General features: G+C 42.5%; 1 protein-coding gene across 1 annotated transcript in view; it reads left to right on the plus strand.

Annotated features, from left to right (window-relative positions):
• The window catches only part of LOC147706388 (vesicle-associated membrane protein 1-like), a 75740-nt gene extending 63123 nt beyond the window's left edge, over positions 1-12617 (plus strand). Inside the window, exons 4-5 of the mRNA XM_086932884.1 lie at positions 8487-8538; positions 11997-12617. Of these exons, the coding sequence (XP_086789010.1) occupies positions 8487-8538; positions 11997-12013 (69 nt within the window). The 3' untranslated portion in view covers positions 12014-12617. The remainder of the gene's footprint in view (positions 1-8486; positions 8539-11996) is intronic.
• The last annotated feature ends 5462 nt before the right edge of the window (positions 12618-18079 follow it).

Genomic DNA, 18079 nt, shown 5'->3' on the forward strand with positions numbered 1-18079 from the left:
AAGTGGAAGTCGAACAGGAGTTGAAAAGGATAGGTTCCACTCAAAGACTCAGTATCTGGTGTTGTGTACTTGTTAATTGTGGCTTTGTAGAATGTTTACGACCGTAAGTTGCGATATCCCTCCCCAGATACCCTTCTAGTAGTTTTCAAGAGCGAGGAGACCTCATTCTTTGAGTAAAACTCCCATTCTCAACTCTTGTTTCAGCTCCACTGACTGGTGATTCTGGACTCCAGTTATAATTATTGTCTCTTTTGCAGATTCCACTAGATATGGACCTTGTAATATGGTATAATCTTTTGGCTGTACCATGACTGACATCTCCAACTCTTCATTCCAAGAACTTGCCAATAATTGTCTTTTTTTCGACTTACAGATCAGAGCCCTGGAAAGGTAGAAGTGGACAAAAAATGTGTTGTTACAAAAAATATATATGAAAAGTAAGATGAACTGCTTGAGATAGTGTGGACGGAACAGGAAATTCACATCTTGGAGAGAAACAGTTTCTTTATATCAGGTAGATGTGCACCTGCCTGTGTGGAGGTAACTGTGTAACCTATGTGTACATAGGTTAGATACCCGTAGGGTGATAGCTACGCTATACAAGAACCCAACTAAACTCAACTCAACATCATGTTTTGTACCCTTCACTATGACAAACTGATGAGAGTAAGTACCATTAATGGTGTCTTATCTGCTGTAACTGCTCCCTCTGAGTCTCAATAACTTCCTGGAGCTTCAACAAGGCAAAGATGGTATCTGTCCTGCAGCTGTCCGCGGAGCCAGTCTTAAGCTCCACCTCTTTCTCATGGTCCTCTTGGTCACAGACACGCATGGCTTCCAGATCATACTTATGGCTAGGTACAATCATGCTAACTACTCTGCAGGATTCAATGTATCTTCACATGGCACCAAAAAGTTGGTAATGGAAATAAATGCAGCGTGTACCCCACAGAGTTTGGGAGACTATGTTTAAACAAGGATCCTCTTGAGGAAGACTCTAGTCTTTGTGAATTCCTGCTTAAAGGAACTGGTTCTTAATATTTGCCCCTATATGTACTCTGCAGCAGAGTTACAAAACCAGAGGTCCAATAGCCACAAAACCTTGTGGTTTTCACAGGTAATACCCAGATCTCTACACATCCAATTAAAACATTGCTTTGTTGAATCAGGTGGCTGAGTGTTCGATTAGAACAGAAGGTAAAGCAGGCAGATATGCTCTCATTCCCCTCACCAAGGTCTACGGTGGATGGGTAGGAGCAAAGGTGGTGTTGTCTGCTTTTGTATATATTACTATTGTTGTAGTGGGGCTGTGGCGTCTCACCGCTATGGCTAGTAGCCATGGCAAGCGATTGGATCTGAGTTTATGTGGTTTAATTACTGTTTGAGTCATGTTACATGACAGCCAGGTGAGGTTTGTTCTTTGGACCTGTCCTGTTTACTACAACTATTCTCTAGTAGTAACATTAAGATTGTCGTGTATGCGGAGCCCCGCAAGAACATCCCCTGGTGGAGCACACCAATAGAGATCACACAAAGGTGCTTCTGTTTAAAGCAGTGACGCTTTATTGCTTCATTTATATGATGATTTTTAGGTTTGCACGGCTTCGATATTTAACAGCATATCGAGAATGTAATGATCCATTTACATGTGAACATTATGCTCCAATGCATTTCGGGCGTAGGCGCCCTTGGTCACGGAGAGCTAAAGGAGGAAGCAGACAAACAAGGTAGTGAGGGGAAGGCAAACATAAGGGCAGGCTAAAAAACGGGTCTACTAACGTGCTCTTAGATTTTGAATCACTGGGATTTAAGAGTGCGCAAGAGGGTATGGTAAAAGGCTAATTACCGGTGGTGAGCGTATATCGAGGGTCTCTGGTTGTTAAAAAGAGAATGGAGGCGTGCTCTGTGATATAAGGCTATATGGCTAGGTGCGCATCGGTAAGGTGCAGGGTCGGGGGGTGGTGGAGGTTTTACCGCCGGTGAGGTGAGGCTCTAGGCATGCACTGAAGTGCTTCTTACTTCACAGTAAAAATGCGATGTCCTCGGGTGTGGTCATCTGTGTTGCCGTCAAAGCCGCGTTTGAATCAATCGGCTGATATGGTGGAAGTTAACAGGGAAAACGGACTACCGTCCGAGAGTGTGGGGGCCATCTTGAAGTGGTGCAAAGCACTGTGGAGGTTAAGAGGTGATAACATGCGAGTGTGAACGGGTCGGGTTGGGGGACAGCACACAATTCTACAAAACGAACCGGATTTCCAAGGCATCTTCAATGAGCCTCCTATATTTGCGCACACAAGAAATCGTAACATCAAGGAAATATTGGCTAAACCCACCGCACCTACCAAAAGACACCGCGGCACCCAACCATGTCTCAACTGTGGACACTGCAACAATGTAATTCGGGGCAACCAAATACAACACCCCATGAAAGGACACAACATCAAGCTCCATGTAGATGCCACATGTGACTCCACCAATCTGATCTACGCCCTCAAATGCCCATGTGGCAAATTATATATAGGGAAGACCGAACGTAAAATCAAAACTCGCTTGAACGAGCACAAGTCTAACATTAGACTTAAGACTGAAAAATCCAACATTGCTCTTCACTTCACGGAAGCACACCATACCATCGCTCAACTTAAATTTCTGGTCCTAGAGATCGTATCTAGAAAAGAAGGCATAGACAATACTAAACTATTACTGAAGAGAGAACTCGAATGGATTTATCTTTTGCAGACTCTTAAGCCCCACGGGCTCAATGACCGTACAGAATTTAGCTGTTACCTATAATATATCACTGTAATGTTGCTGCTTCTCCATTCTCTTTATCGCTGTACCCACCCTACGTCTACCTTTGTCTATTTTCTTTCACGCTCTTTTATTTCACCATGCTTATTCCATTCACGCTAACACACTAGTTCCACGTTATTTACCTCCCTTACCTTATCCTCACCTCTATGTACTCTCATTATTCATCTCTCTCATTCCTCAGTCCCTCCAGTTTCTCTATCTTGGTGTTCACATCACCCCAATTCTCACCTTATTTCCTTTTCTCACCACGTTCATTTCCCAATTTTTATTCTAATTTTTACTCGTGTTAATATTTTCATCAATGTTTATACATTTGTTCATTGTTGTTTACCTGTTTTACCTGTCTTTCCATATGTATCCCTTACCTATTTTTTCCCCCAACCCGACCCGTTCACACTCGCATGTTATCACCTCTTAACCTCCACAGTGCTTTGCACCACTTCAAGATGGCCCCCACACTCTCGGACGGTAGTCCGTTTTCCCTGTTAACTTCCACCATATCAGCCGATTGATTCAAACGCGGCTTTGACGGCAACACAGATGACCACACCCGAGGACATCGCATTTTTACTGTGAAGTAAGAAGCACTTCAGTGCATGCCTAGAGCCTCACCTCACCGGCGGTAAAACCTCCACCACCCCCCGACCCTGCACCTTACCGATGCGCACCTAGCCATATAGCCTTATATCACAGAGCACGCCTCCATTCTCTTTTTAACAACCAGAGACCCTCGATATACGCTCACCACCGGTAATTAGCCTTTTACCATACCCTCTTGCGCACTCTTAAATCCCAGTGATTCAAAATCTAAGAGCACGTTAGTAGACCCGTTTTTTAGCCTGCCCTTATGTTTGCCTTCCCCTCACTACCTTGTTTGTCTGCTTCCTCCTTTAGCTCTCCGTGACCAAGGGCGCCTACGCCCGAAATGCATTGGAGCATAATGTTCACATGTAAATGGATCATTACATTCTCGATATGCTGTTAAATATCGAAGCCGTGCAAACCTAAAAATCATCATATAAATGAAGCAATAAAGCGTCACTGCTTTAAACAGAAGCACCTTTGTGTGATCTCTATTGGTGTGCTCCACCAGGGGATGTTCTTGCGGGGCTCCGCATACACGACAATCTTGATATTTGACGGTGTTTTTTCGACGGATAACACCACCCTACGTGAGCACCCAAAAACCTATCAAACCTTTTTGAACAACTTGTCTAACTTGACGTTGTGCACCCCGTTATCTCAATTAACTAGTAGTAACATTACCACACTAGAGAATACAAGCATAACTTTTGCCATATAATGATGACGTGCAAAAATTCAGTAAGTCCTTCCATCCTGGAAACCTTTCTTGGTTATAACTGGATTCTCTTGGTGACCCATAAAATCATCCAATGGTATTAGGTGTTGCTTCTCATATCTCCTGAGTGTGATTATCTTTAAAAAACAGTGGTCCTCCAAATAAATTGCCTGTCTTCCATGCTACAGTAGCAGATAACTTGCAGGGGGTTTAGAGGTGCAGAAGTTGATGGGCGCACATCAAAAGTTTGAGCATTGTGACCATACTGCTATGACATTATGCAGAGCACACAATATGCTGCCTGTACACACACACACATACACCCACATCCACGTTTCGCTCAGTTGCCAACATGAGGCAGAAAATGAGAGATGGTTCAGGTAGAGGGTCTGTCTAAGATAGCACTGAGGTGAAAGATGCTGACATCTGGACAAACAAATAATGTATTGCCTCTATCCACAAATGAGGTTTTGGCACACAATACTGCCTCAACACTCCTCCCACCATAGGCAGCAGCCTAATATGCCCATTTACTTTTGCTGGCCATGAGTAAAGAGATGTTCGCCAGAAACAGATCAGTCCATATGCATGAATCAGTGGTGTTTTCACAGTTATCTGGATTCCAGTATGGGGCGCCAGTGTATGGAAAGTAACCTACTCCTATGAAGAGTTCTATGCAAGGTTAGCATCATTCTTGTCCAAACATTTGGTGCCAAGTATAAGGTGGGCCTCAACATGGCTAAGCTGGTAGAAAAGCAGACAGTGAACATTTTTTAATGTTAGCCCCATAATTCATTAAATAAGAAAATCGGACTCACCTCTTAAGCTTTGGGGCAGATTCCCGAAGGATTATTCCAATACAGCAGCACTCATGTATGTGTTGATAAAAACTTTGATCCAGAATAAAAAAATTCCACAATATTGCAAATGTAAGCATATAGGGATATACAGAGGTCTACAATTCTTTCTCCATATATATGTACCTTAATAGTATGTATATCATCATGTAACCTAAAGGTGGAATTAAGAATATATACATTATATACCTGACTACATAAACCTACCTTCTTGATATTGTTGTAGGAGATATTTAGTTGTGATTTGTTTGTAGAACCATATTTTTGTACTGAATATTCTGATATACTACCTGTGAAAGATGTAAAGGTTTTCCATGTTTTAAGGATGTGCTAAATTACAAAGTTGTTCTTCCTCAAACTTCACAATGGCTGTGGATTATACATTTGGGGTAAAATGTTCTGGAAAAAGTAAATTTTGCAAGAAATCCATTTTAGCAGAATCCCACTTTCTGTCAGAGAACACAATGGCAAAAAAAGGGTTTGACTGAACAAATATTCCACGGGAAATTTTTGTGTAAGAAATTTCACCCACAGACTAACTTCTGCAAAGCTCACAGAACTTTGCAACCGTTGCAAAGTGCAAAATATCTCAACTTCAAAAAACTTTGCAGGAGAAATCTACATTTCTTCCACTCAAGCCTGAATCTGTATTGCATGGTGTAAACAACTGGATATTTATTGGGGTGGGTGACTACTCACAAACCTGAGCTCGACCACCTGGCACAGGACTGACAGGCTAAACGTAGACACTGTGTAAAGTATTTATGCAGTCCCAAAATAGTAATACATTTGAAACGCAAAACAATAAAAATCCCATGCTGAAATTTAAAAATAGAGTACAATTGAAAATGAAATGGCACCAAAATGACTAAAATCCAAATGGCGAAACCAGAGATATGAACTTTTAAAGGTTAAAGTAGGTATGGCGCCAAGAAGTATAAAGTGCAAATGATAGTCAATGGTTGTGGTAGACTGAGATCTGGGCACAATTTGACACTGTATATACAGTATCAAAGGTGGCCGGAAATAATTTGGTAACCTAGTTTGTCTGCAGCCATTTAGAAAGATATGGATAGGTCACCTCACCCACTATTTATCATGGCATGCTTCATCGACAGTGACCTCTCCACAGCAGTGTAGGTGAATACCAACCTGGCTGACTCAATCGTTAATCAGGAGTTCAAATAAATTATGCTGGATATAGCGAGGATCCATATATTAATGTTAAAATATCACAGAGTATACCTATCCTTTTTTATTGGTTGAGTATCCTGGAGATGATTTAAATGATTGTTATTCATGGCTGTAGAATGAAATATAATGTTACATCAATTCACCTTTACCTTGCCAACGTATTTCAGCCTTACTCTCTACCAATACTTTTTATTGGCCTTCATCAGGCAGGCATTCAATAAGTGGCCCTGCCTAATGTACACTCATCCTGTGCATCATGCTAAGGAATGCAAGATTTAAACATCCTTTGTTCTATTTGCTTCTCTGATATTGGGTTAGCTCTGTGCCCTGGACAAGATGAGAGGGCACCACCCAATAGTTACACACTCTTCAAGAGTATGGAGCCATACATGTACAGGTCCTGACCTGGGTGTCAGACAGAGGCCAACACTAGGGTCAAGTCCAGTTCCAGTTGCCACAGGTCAGCTGGGTAGTTTCAGAAAAGACCTTTTGTAGCTTGTTGTATGCCTCTAGCTGTAACAGAATGTCAGCCAGTCGACCCATAGTGTCAATTTCATTGTCCTGTATGCAAAAGAGAGTGTTCCAGTCCTTCAGGGCTCTTCTCAGGTGCAGGCAGAAGGTTCAGTCCTCTTCTGATCTCCCACAGATACAGAGGTGTTCTGAAGTGAGTGCCTGGAGACACCACATTTATGTCTGGCATGAGCTAGTGGGTGGGAATGACTCCTGGGAACACTCTAACCAATTAGGTAAGTGTTCCTGAGGCCAACCTTACCCACTTTGGTCATTTTCAAGATAGAGTAAGTCTTCAGTCAGCCACACTAAACTAGAGCTTTGAGGGCTGGGAGTGTGTGTGTGGGAAGTATACTGTGACAATCCTAGTGTCTTCCCCATCTAATACTAAAATCAAGCTTTAGGAAGTAACTGTACTCCAAATAAACCCAAAGAGAGAAGTCTGGTGGAAAATAACAGGGTTTTCCAGCAACCAGACAGTTGGATACACAGAATGCAGTTGCATCTTGTTTCCACCCTTTGGAGTGTGTGCAACAAGTGTAATATTTAGAACCCCAGCAGACCTGTCTAGTATGATTTGACACTCCAGCAGGTTTTGACACTGAAATGTCAAAAAGAGCCCATTATAATTGGAGCCTGCCTGGCTCGGGAAGACAAATGAAGTGCCCTGCCCAGGTGACAACTAACTTTTTCCTGTGACAGGGATAGCCTCTTTGAAGTTCGCCGCAAGTGTTACATTTAAAACCCCAGCAGACCTGTCAAGCAGGATTTTACATTCAAGCAGCATGATTTGACACTGTAGTGTCAAATAGAATGATCACAGCCCCATCCTACATATTCTGTCAGGTTAAGAGGGATCACCTATTTCCATACAGGTCAGCCGATTGTTTGCTCTTGGGAGGAATTTCACACCCATTCACTCCAATTTAAATGCTAATTACTGGCTGGCAAAAGTGGGAAAATAGATTTAAATGGGCTGCCAGTGGCTTTAGGCAGGGAAAAGGTAACTTTCCTAAGGTACCTTTTCCTAAATATTTGTCAAAAATCCAACTCCCGCATTGAATTGGATTTTTACTAACTATTCAAAATTGTTGTTTAAGTACTTTTCTAGCTGTTTCCTCGCCAAAATTAACACTATTTACTGTAACCCAAAATTTCCCAATGGAACAGCCAACCTTGCTACAGTGGAAATAGCTGTTGGGACTTTTTTACTGTAAGGATATGATTAATATTAAATTCCTACATGTCCCACTTTTTAAATACCATGCACCCTGCCTTATGGGAATGAGGCTTACATAAGGGTGACTTAAATATTTAAAAGGAAGGAAATATGTGTCACAATGGGTGCTGCAGTCCACTATAGACATTTAACTTCAAGATTGTGGGTACATTTTGCACCAAATACCAGAGACTTGTAAGTTAGTTAAAGAAGCCAATTAGGGGTATGCCAATTTCACCATGTTGAAGGGCAAAGCACAAGCATTTTAACACTGGCTCACAAGGGTAAAGGGCACAGAGTTCTACAGCCAGCAAAAATATAGCGTCCAGCAAAAGGCCAGAAATCCAGGGGGTGGGAGGGGGTCCTGCAGAAATGCCAAATTTACAACACACAGGAGTCAGCCTATGTACTATTTCAATCTTCACATGCACTTGGTCGGACATGGCAATGGATTTGTTATATAAGGCGTAGACCTTTTAACTATGATTGTCATTAATCTGCAGTGTGACAGCGTGTAGGGAACTGGGCAGTGCTTTTCTGTCCTTAATGTCTGTGATTATGGCTGCCTCTAAACATTCTGCTTTCCCCACAGATGATGATTATAATGGGAGTAATTTGTGCCCTTGTGGTGGTGGTGATAATAGGTGAGTATTGATGTTCCTTGTATGGGGAGGGAGGAGGTAAGACACAAGCAGACAGACACTCTCGCTGTGGGCCAGAGGGAGCTCTGGGTGAGAGGAATAGTCACCCCACTCAGTCCCTGCCTCCTGTTGTCCTAATGTGGGACTGAGAGGGAGCCAGAGATAGATCTGAGGTGACTGTGATAGTGAATGAGGGATGGAGGGAGGTCTGTGGTGACAGAGAACCCCCCCCCCCAATATGGGACAGAGAGAAGGAGCTCTGGGGTGAGACAATATAGACAGCCATCTGTGCTATGAGCCAGAAAGGAGCTCAGGAGTGAGAGGGGTATGCAGTTTGAGTGAAAGGGAGCTCTTAGGTGATGGCTATAGTCAGTGTGGGATGGAGGGAGCAGTGGGGTGACATAGATAGTCCTAGATAGTCCTCGCCAACGTGGGACAGACGGAGGCAGTGAAAACTATACAGCATTACCTTCATTGGTTAAACAACATTTACAACTCTGTCAATACCACGGAGGTAGGTACCAATGTGGTTGTTACAACAACCTCGTTGTTACCACGGGTGGCATTACATCGCAAGACGTTTCAAAGACTTGCGCTAGGTGGCGTGCAACCCCAGGGAATGTGTTGGATTTTAAATCCAACACCTTCCCTGCTGTTGCGCTAACTGGAGTAGGAATAGTAATTTATACTATTCCTAAATCCAGCGTGCCACCTAGCTCAAGTCGTTGAAAAGACTTGCGATCTAATGCCACGCGTGGTAACAACGCGGTCGTTGTAATGACCGCTTGTTACCTACCGCGTGGTAAAAGCATGTGTTGTAACGTGCTACATTCCCTTCATTGTGTGCCCGAGGGACCTCTGGGATGAGAAAAATGGTAGAGATTGCTTCCATCCCCCATAGAATCCCTGCTTGTATGAGACAGAGGTAGCTTTGGGGTAAGAGGGGAAGAGACAAGAGGAGCTTGTGACAGAGGGAGTTCTGGGGTAATAGAGATCGAGACCTCCCCCAATATTATCAGTCAGAGGGGACTCTCTTTGAGAGACAGAGACTGTCCCTCTAGCTTGGGTCAGAGGAAGCTCTGGTGTGATAGTAGGGTTGGCATCAGGCCTCTATTTCACTCCGCCCAGCAGGTGTTTAAAGGTTTTAGGCAGATGCCGTTGATGATGAAATATTGGCAATAGATGTGCAGTATTTTATATGCCATTATATTGTTTACTTGGTAATTATATAGCAAAAACAGGAAATTCTTGTGTGCAATATGTATGTGTAAGTATTTATGAAACATTAATGGGGGGGGTCATGAGATTTAAAGGAGGGACTATATCTTCGAATTCCAGGAGATTTGCCAGTATTTTCTAGATTTTAAATGCCAATGTGGGGTTGGAACCCATGACCAAAGGTTCAAAGTTGGCAGCTTTCCCCCAGACACCATCTCTAGGTGTGCAGAGCTGCCTAACCCTTTACATAAGTAACAGCAGCAACACCAACTTTGAAAGGCTGCTGCTGGCCCAGGCTCATCAGTATTCTCTTCATTAAATTACTGCTGCTGCTTTGAAACTTAAATACCAGCAGCTCTTTGTGTTTCAGTGTCTCTGAGTGTGACTAGAATTGGAGGTGAAAGAGTGCACGTGTCTGTGTCAGATGAAACACGCTGCAGTGTCATTTAATTTGTGATCGAGAACTGCATGCCTGACAACATTTTAGAACAGGCAAGTGGGAGATTTAAAAAAAAAGTCAGGAGGAAGTATTTTTCTTATTGACTTAGATTGAAGCAGAGACAATCTGTCTGAATCGGTTCTATGGGTATGTAAGGCAGTATTTCTGAGCTCAAGCTGCCTTGTTTCTCGCAGATCATGATTCAGCAATCTGTTTTTTTTTATTTCAAAAGATTTCTTTAGAACATTTTGTATGTACAGTACAGATATAATGAAGGCAATACTGGTGTCGTTATACGCCGTTGGGGTTACAGTAGGCATATCGTTGACATGATTGGTCACATATACATTAGATAGGCAATCACGACCTTGGGGTATGCTGCATTTTATGGTCTTATGATTTACCCTCGAAGGTAGGAAACGGAAGCGGGAAAAGAGAGAAAGGAAAAGAGGACAGGATGGGTAGCGCGGTCGTTAGCCGCCATACTTCCAGAGTTTGCGATGTGAGCAGGCTGGGTGTTAGGATGGGTGTGAGGGTACCGAGCACCGTGACCTTCCTATGGAGGTTTGTGCGAGCCCAGGTAGTTGTCCAAGGAGTGCCACATCTCGCCCTTTGGGGTGGGGTTGGGCGAGTGTTTTGATGTTATGTTGTCCGCCCCTCTTAGGAAGGTGCCCCAATTGAGCCAACTTTTAAAGGTTGCCTTCCCTGTGTCTTTCCAGTTCGTTAGGATAGTTTTAACAGCCGCTGTGAGCAGGAGATCGATCAGTTCGCTGTCGTCTTTTCTGCATGCAGGAATCGGGAGGCGGGAGACTAGCTGTGAAATCGTTAGTCATCCATCTGAAACGGGAGGGTTGGCATGTGTGGAACTGGGACATTGAGTATTGCCAGTCAGCCCCCTGCCAAGTTTCCCAGGTTCATGTGTGATGGGCTTCTCTTGTCCGGGTTTTTCCTTTGAATTCTGGGACTTGAAGTTTTGTTTATTGCATTATGAAACCGGACAACAAGTCCCACAATTCGAAGAAAAACATCCTGAACTGGAGCAGCAAATCATGCATAGATCTAGAAACTTGGCAGCTACACCAGTGTAGGCAACCGTTTGCAAAAGAGATAGAGACAGCACTACTAGCATGTGGCAGGGGGATCTCTGCAGTGTGAGTGATAGAGGTAGTCCCCTCTTGTATGGGACTGAGAGAGAGCCGTAGGGTGCAAGGGATAGAGAAAACCGCCATGACACAGAGAGATCTCTAGAGTGGACCAGTAGGGAGAGGTGTGGTGCAGTGGCCCAAGCGGCCGACTCTGGAGCATGTGGCTCACGGTTCGATCCCTGGTGCCAGCGGCAGCTCAGCTTAGCATTCTGTGACTCTGGGCAATAGCTCACTTAATCTCCCTGACGACCCCCAGCTCCTTGAAACCCTTAACGGGTGATATTTTTGCGCTTTACAAATAGGAATAATAATGATTATTTTTAGAGTGCGAGCGATCTGATACAGTCCCCTCCTGAATGGGTGGGACAGAGGAAGCTCTCTGATGAGAGAGGTAGAGACAAACACCTTGTACATGGGAAAAAGGGTGGACTAGAATGAGAAGGGTGAGACATTCTTCCGCATAGTAGGAAGTGAGCAGCTCTGACTGACAGGCATATAGACATCACTCTCCACCCACAGAAATAGCTTCATCTTCCTTTGGAGAAAGGGTGCTCTCTGGGATGGCTAATTAATTATATAAAAAAGCTGTGTATTATTTGTCCATTTCTCCAGAGCTGACTTGTTCTTTTCTCTGTTTTTTCTTCCATCTACAACCACAGTATACTTTTTCACTTGAAGCCCTTCCGGAGCACTCCTTCTGTTGGTACGATGTCCTTCCCTCTTTTGTCTGACGTCACTTCCTGTCCAGCAATACACGCCTTCCTTCTTGTCTCCTCCTCGTGTCGCTGTTAACCTGCCGCGCTTTCTCATAGATTGTATTGTCATTGTTTCTCTGTGTATATCCCTCGCCCCCCTTTATTTCATGGGTGTGCCTAGGCAGCCCGATAGTGTATGCGCATGTGCAACTAGGCAATCATTGAATGTGTAAGTGTTTGGCAAAGCAAAACCCTGTCTGGCTCCAACCGGTGCAGGGAAACCCAAAATGGCAGAGTTCTTTGAATGCGATGATGGGGACAAGCAATACAAAGAAAGTCGCCATCTGCAGTGCAGTGCCTCCATGGAGAAACTACCGAGGTCCGCCCCAACGAGTACTGTTGTCTGATGTATATGTACCCTGACTGACAGCGCGTCGGCGACACCGCCCATGTACATAGTCCATATAACACGCCAGTGCTTCCAGACAAGCAAAGTGAATGTCCCAAGAAACGCGTCCTTCCAGGCGCCAAATCTATAAGTCCCTTATGCAGGATGCAAAGAATAAACATATCCTTCCTACAAAATGGCTGCTCTCTTTTAATTGATGATCACGGTGATGTCTCAAATATCCAGATTTTCAGGAATATCTGGGGTAATAACACTGATGCAATGTAACACACACATTCAACAATGCACTGCTTTAACCACATGTTTTAATATGGCTGCAAAGATTAAATTAACTCTTGCAGCAAGAATCATGTCAAGTCAGGACCTTACCTGAGAGGAAGAACCAGATCCGAGAAGACGTACGGGCTGGAGGCCCAGGCACAAGATCTCATCGCACCTCCAGCAGGCAGATTCCTCATGACTTTCAGTATCCTTACCCTACCAAGGCTCAAAGAAGAGCTGCAAGATACACACAACTGCCAGTTTTTCATGTAGCCATGAAGTGGGTGATGCCGCAGTGAGCCACCAATAAGTACTACCAAGACCCTGGAAGAGATATACGACACCAGGCGTGACTTTGGTTTTCCAGAAAGATGAACATCAATTCTCTGCTCACAGACATGGGTCCACAGCTGTTACCATATGTCCATATACCCCAGGCAAGAATTTACGTCAACAGTATGTGACCCTGAGTGGAATTTAACCTCATAAGTGCTGCACCCAGTCCAACGGCCGATGGCACCACTACCTCTGGAGTGCTGCCGTCGGCCGTTGGACGTTCCAGCTGCACCTGCGCAATGGAACGTTCAGCACTGGAGCTGGACGTTCAATAGCAGCTAAGGTGTTAAGGTGGTTGAACTCACACCTGCTTGTATGATGTAGAGCCTGATTACGATGGCGGTTGGATGAGCGTCCGACCACCATCGCAAACAGGTTTGGGACCAACTGACAAGTAGTCGGCGGTCCCACCCGCTAAATTATGATGCGACCGCTGTGTAGGTGATCAGAATCATGGCTTTTTCCATTGTGGCTTGTGCTGCTGCCTGAAAAGAAACCTGCAATGGAAATAGGGATGTTTTGAAACATCTATGAACCGTATGGCAGGCACCATGCGGGGCATGGATGTTTTGAGGGGCACCACGGGTGCCCCCCAGGCCTCATAGCAGGGGACCAGGGGGGACCAGACCCTGCTAGGTGCCCCCAAAGTCCCTTTCCGACAGCCTTTCCATGGCAGTCAGACTACCATGGAAAGGCCGTCAGAAAGGGATATTGTAATCCCCACAGTGGTGACTGAGCAGGTACCGCCCATATTGTAGGGAATACGATCTGGCCAACAGGCCCCATGAGCCCTTCGGAAGCGTTGGTCGGTCCGTCCGACCAATGCGGTCCAACCGATACGGTCCGAAGCACCGCATCATAATGCAGAGGTTGGAACGCTCTGCTGGATGGTGGTTGGACCACTGCCAACGGTCTGCCAGTGACAGTCCAACCGACATCTTAATGAGGCCCGTAGTTCTCGATTAACAGTTTACTGAGCTACCACCCTTCAGGTCGTATATTAAATGTATGGGCATTATGCCATCAGGGAGGAAGGAGGAGTCGCTTCCCAGGATGCATTGGAAAGAAAGATTGTCGCCTCACAAGTGCACATAAGCCACTGGGGCCCGAGAGACTGAGATGTAGTGCAAATGTCTCCTTACGCAGTGAACGTGTTAACTCCACTTTCTGGAAGGCCAGAATTGTTCTGTTTTATATTTACATTGCTGCAAAAGGAGGCTTGCATGGATTCAGCCACGTTAGTGGCATAGCAGGAATTCCATGGGTCCTAATGAAACCAATTTGAAGGGCCACTCTACACCCTGATTGGATAGCATCATTTGGGTGCAATGGTCCCCTAGGGACTGGTTCCACTACAACGATTACGTAATGATAGCTATGCTCCTGGCACTGACACAGAAAGTCTTTGCAGGGATCCCAACCAGCCCACCTCTGTCAGCCAGTGGGTCCTATCACTTACAACTGAATAAAGCAATCATATGTGCAGTGTTAGGTGTAAAAGCATGCAAACGGAGCCAGAAGAAAGGAGTATGATGATGCAGATGCCCATGTGAGTGTGCTCAAAGAATAAAATATTGACTACAAAAATAAAGAAGACTAAAATAGTGTTAGAAAACATGTAAATATATTGTATTTCAAATACTAAACATATATATAAATACATAGATAAAACTATCAAAAAATGAATAATAAAATAAACATACTATTAATAATTAAACAAATATGAAACATTTTAGAGAATCACACTATAAAATTATTAAAATAAGAAAAATACAATTATTATTACTCCAAAAATACATAATTAAAGATAAAATTACTTTAACATTTTTAACAAAAAATATAAATCTTAGGTCACTTACAAACCGAAAATTCATATAAAAAATGTAGGCTTCGAGCATTCGAGTTCACTACTCCCACTCTAAACAATGCAACAGTAGGGAAAGACACTAGACTTTCAAGGGGGTTGATTTACTATTCCCACTCCCAGAGAAGCAACAGTAGGGAACGTGTTGGACTTCGGACAGGTCTGATTTACTATTCCCGCTCCAACATATGCAACTGTAGGAAAAGTGTCGGGCTTTAGAAGGGTCTGATATACTATTTCAATTCCATCATAAGAAACAGTCGGGAAAGTGTTGGACTTTGAAGGGGTCAGATTTACTATTCCCACTCCAATGTAAGAAACTTTAAGGGAAAGCTTTGGACTTTCGGAGGTCACATTTACCACTCCAACACCAACCTAAGTAATAGTAGGAAAAGGGTTGGACTTTGGAGAGGTCAGATTTATTATTCCTGCTATAACGTAAGCAGCAGTAGAGAAATTGTTGGACTTTGGAGGGGGCAGATTTACTATTCTCACTGCAGCGTAAGAAAAGTAGGGAAAGGTTTAGACATGGGAAGGCTCAGATTTACTATTGCCACTCAGATACTAAAAGAAAACCTACATACACATAAAAATATATTTGATGAAAAGTCAGAAAAATATACAAATTTCAACCTTATACAAAAATAATTACAAATTAAAATTACAACATTAACAATTATGATTATAAATAGAAAGATATATACCAATTAAAAGCATTATATATATATATATTTATTTATTTATATTTATAATACTTCCTAGCCTCCTACCACAACACTCCAAGATCCACCAAAATAAATTACATAATGCTTGAAAGAAATGAACAATACTCATTAATTTAAAAAGAATATTATTAAACATACATTATTAAGTATGAAACTAAAATGTAATATAACTAATTTACCCAATTTATATGTAAAATAATTGCCAAATCAAAAATTAAAATATAAAGTTTAAAAATAAAATAAAGGTTAAAAAATGTTCCATATTCTTCCCCCACAAACCCAATAGCCTACTAATTAATAATACATTCAAATATAAAATCTTTAAAGATGTCTCCAAATAAAAAAAAAGATATATATTTAAAATGACATAAACTTAATATTAAAATTATAATAAACTTATAATACATAAAATAGTACAACACAACAGTATGATTAAAAAATATATATTAGAGACAACTATGATAAAAAGTACCTAAACATTATATTCTTACCTGCAATATTATTTTTGACATCACAATTTCTTTGAAAAAACATTTCTTTCAATCAAAATGTTTGAAATTATGGTAGGTCACACACCATCCAGGCACTATGAAACTATGATGAAAGATTTGTGTGAGGCAGATGTGTGAAGGAGACACCAGGACTCCTAAACTGTACCTTAGGACCGATGTGTGACAGGAAAATAATACTGTCAGTGCCGGTCAATGTGCTTTTAGATTATTTTTGGCACTGTTAAAAGAAACATTAAAAAGACTTTTCATTGTTGGTATGAATGTACTTATTTTACTGGCACACATAAAAAAATGTGCCTGCAGATTTTCCCAGATTTTTCCCAGATCTGGGCTGTATCTACTCAAGGGCTCCCGAAGAGAGCTATGTCTCTTTGTATTTTCCTATGGATACCTGGCTTTATATGACTTGTGTAGTGGTAACTCATGTTGTGAACTGTGGGGTTTTCCACATCATGGTGTCATGCAGCTCAAACATGTATGAATGTTTGGATGTATGATCTCCTTTTATGGCACTGATTGCAAAGCTGATCTGCTTTGATTCATAGCTGTCAGGTGGTTGAGCTCAGGTTGATTGAGGCACCAGGGGCCAGATGTACGACCCTTCCAATTTGCGAGTCACAAATTGCATTGTTTTGCAATTTGCAAATTGGAATTTACAGCAGTGCCTCCGACACTGTTTGTGATTCCTAATGGGGTCGCAAATTGCCTACCTCATTAATATTCATGAGGCAGGGGCAATTTGCGTCCCCATTGGGAATGGCTAGACCACCATGTCTGTGACTGCTTTTTAAATAAATCTGTTTTTAAAAAAAATGCATTCCGTTTTTCTAAAAGGAAAATGGCAGCATTTTTTTTTTTTAAATGAAACAATTCAGTTTCATTTTTTAAGAGTGGGCAATGGTCCATAGGACCACTGCCTGCTCTTAAAAAATATTTTCGCTACCAGCCACGAAGGAGAAAGGGTCCCCTGGGGATCCCTTCCTGTTAGCAAGTGGCTTACTACCTACTTGAAGTAGTTGGTAAACTGAGAGTGTTTGGCGACCGCAAGTGTGATCGCAACACAATCGTACATTGAAGTGCGGCTCGCTATTAGTAAGGGACGCCCTTGGCATGCCCCTTCCTAATAGCGAGTCACAAACCCTATTTTGTGAGTCGGTAATAGGTTGCTGACTCGCAAAATAGGGTATGTACATAGGGCAGATCTAATTTGCAGGCACAAATGGTGCGATTTCCTATTTGCAACCGCAAAAAAATGGTCGTACATCTGGCCCTCTGAGCTCAACCTGACAAGGGTTGTCATTATCCTTTGAAGTTGGTAGTCACCCACGCCAAAACGTAATCTAGTTTCTTACACAGCGGTTTTGAAGATTACATTTCTCAGAAAAGAGTTCTAACTGTGACTTGTTTTATTTTATTGTATTCACTGTGCAGAATTCATTGGCAGCATAGTTGTCTTCCCTAAACAAATACAGTTAAATACAGTTTATCCTATTTTTTCAGTGTTTTTGAAAAGGCTTTCACAATTCCATTGATGCTGTTAGACCATTAGTCAGTACACATGACAAGTTCTCCCTTGCAAATATTTACCACTGAATACGCCCCTGTGTGTGAAAATAAAATCTGTAAACACAGAACTTTCTCAGCAAAAGGTTACTGTCCCACATTGCACTTCTTTCTATGTGCCATGATCAACCTACACCACAATGTCAATGCACTACAAAAGAAAAGCTCTTTTTAGACTGCATATTTTTAATTTCTGTACAATGCACTTTGCCTTTAAACTGTAATTTTTAATAATAAACATTGGTGCATAAAGAGCTTTAAAACATTAGCAGATTCTGCCTAACAAAAATACACATTTCTAAAAAAACAATAACAGACATATCTGGTGTATTAGACAAAAAATTACTACTAAATGGATTGTGCCCAAATACTTTACA

This window comes from Lissotriton vulgaris, chromosome 7 (genome assembly GCF_964263255.1).
Source record: "Lissotriton vulgaris chromosome 7, aLisVul1.2, whole genome shotgun sequence".
NCBI lineage: Eukaryota > Metazoa > Chordata > Amphibia > Caudata > Salamandridae > Lissotriton > Lissotriton vulgaris.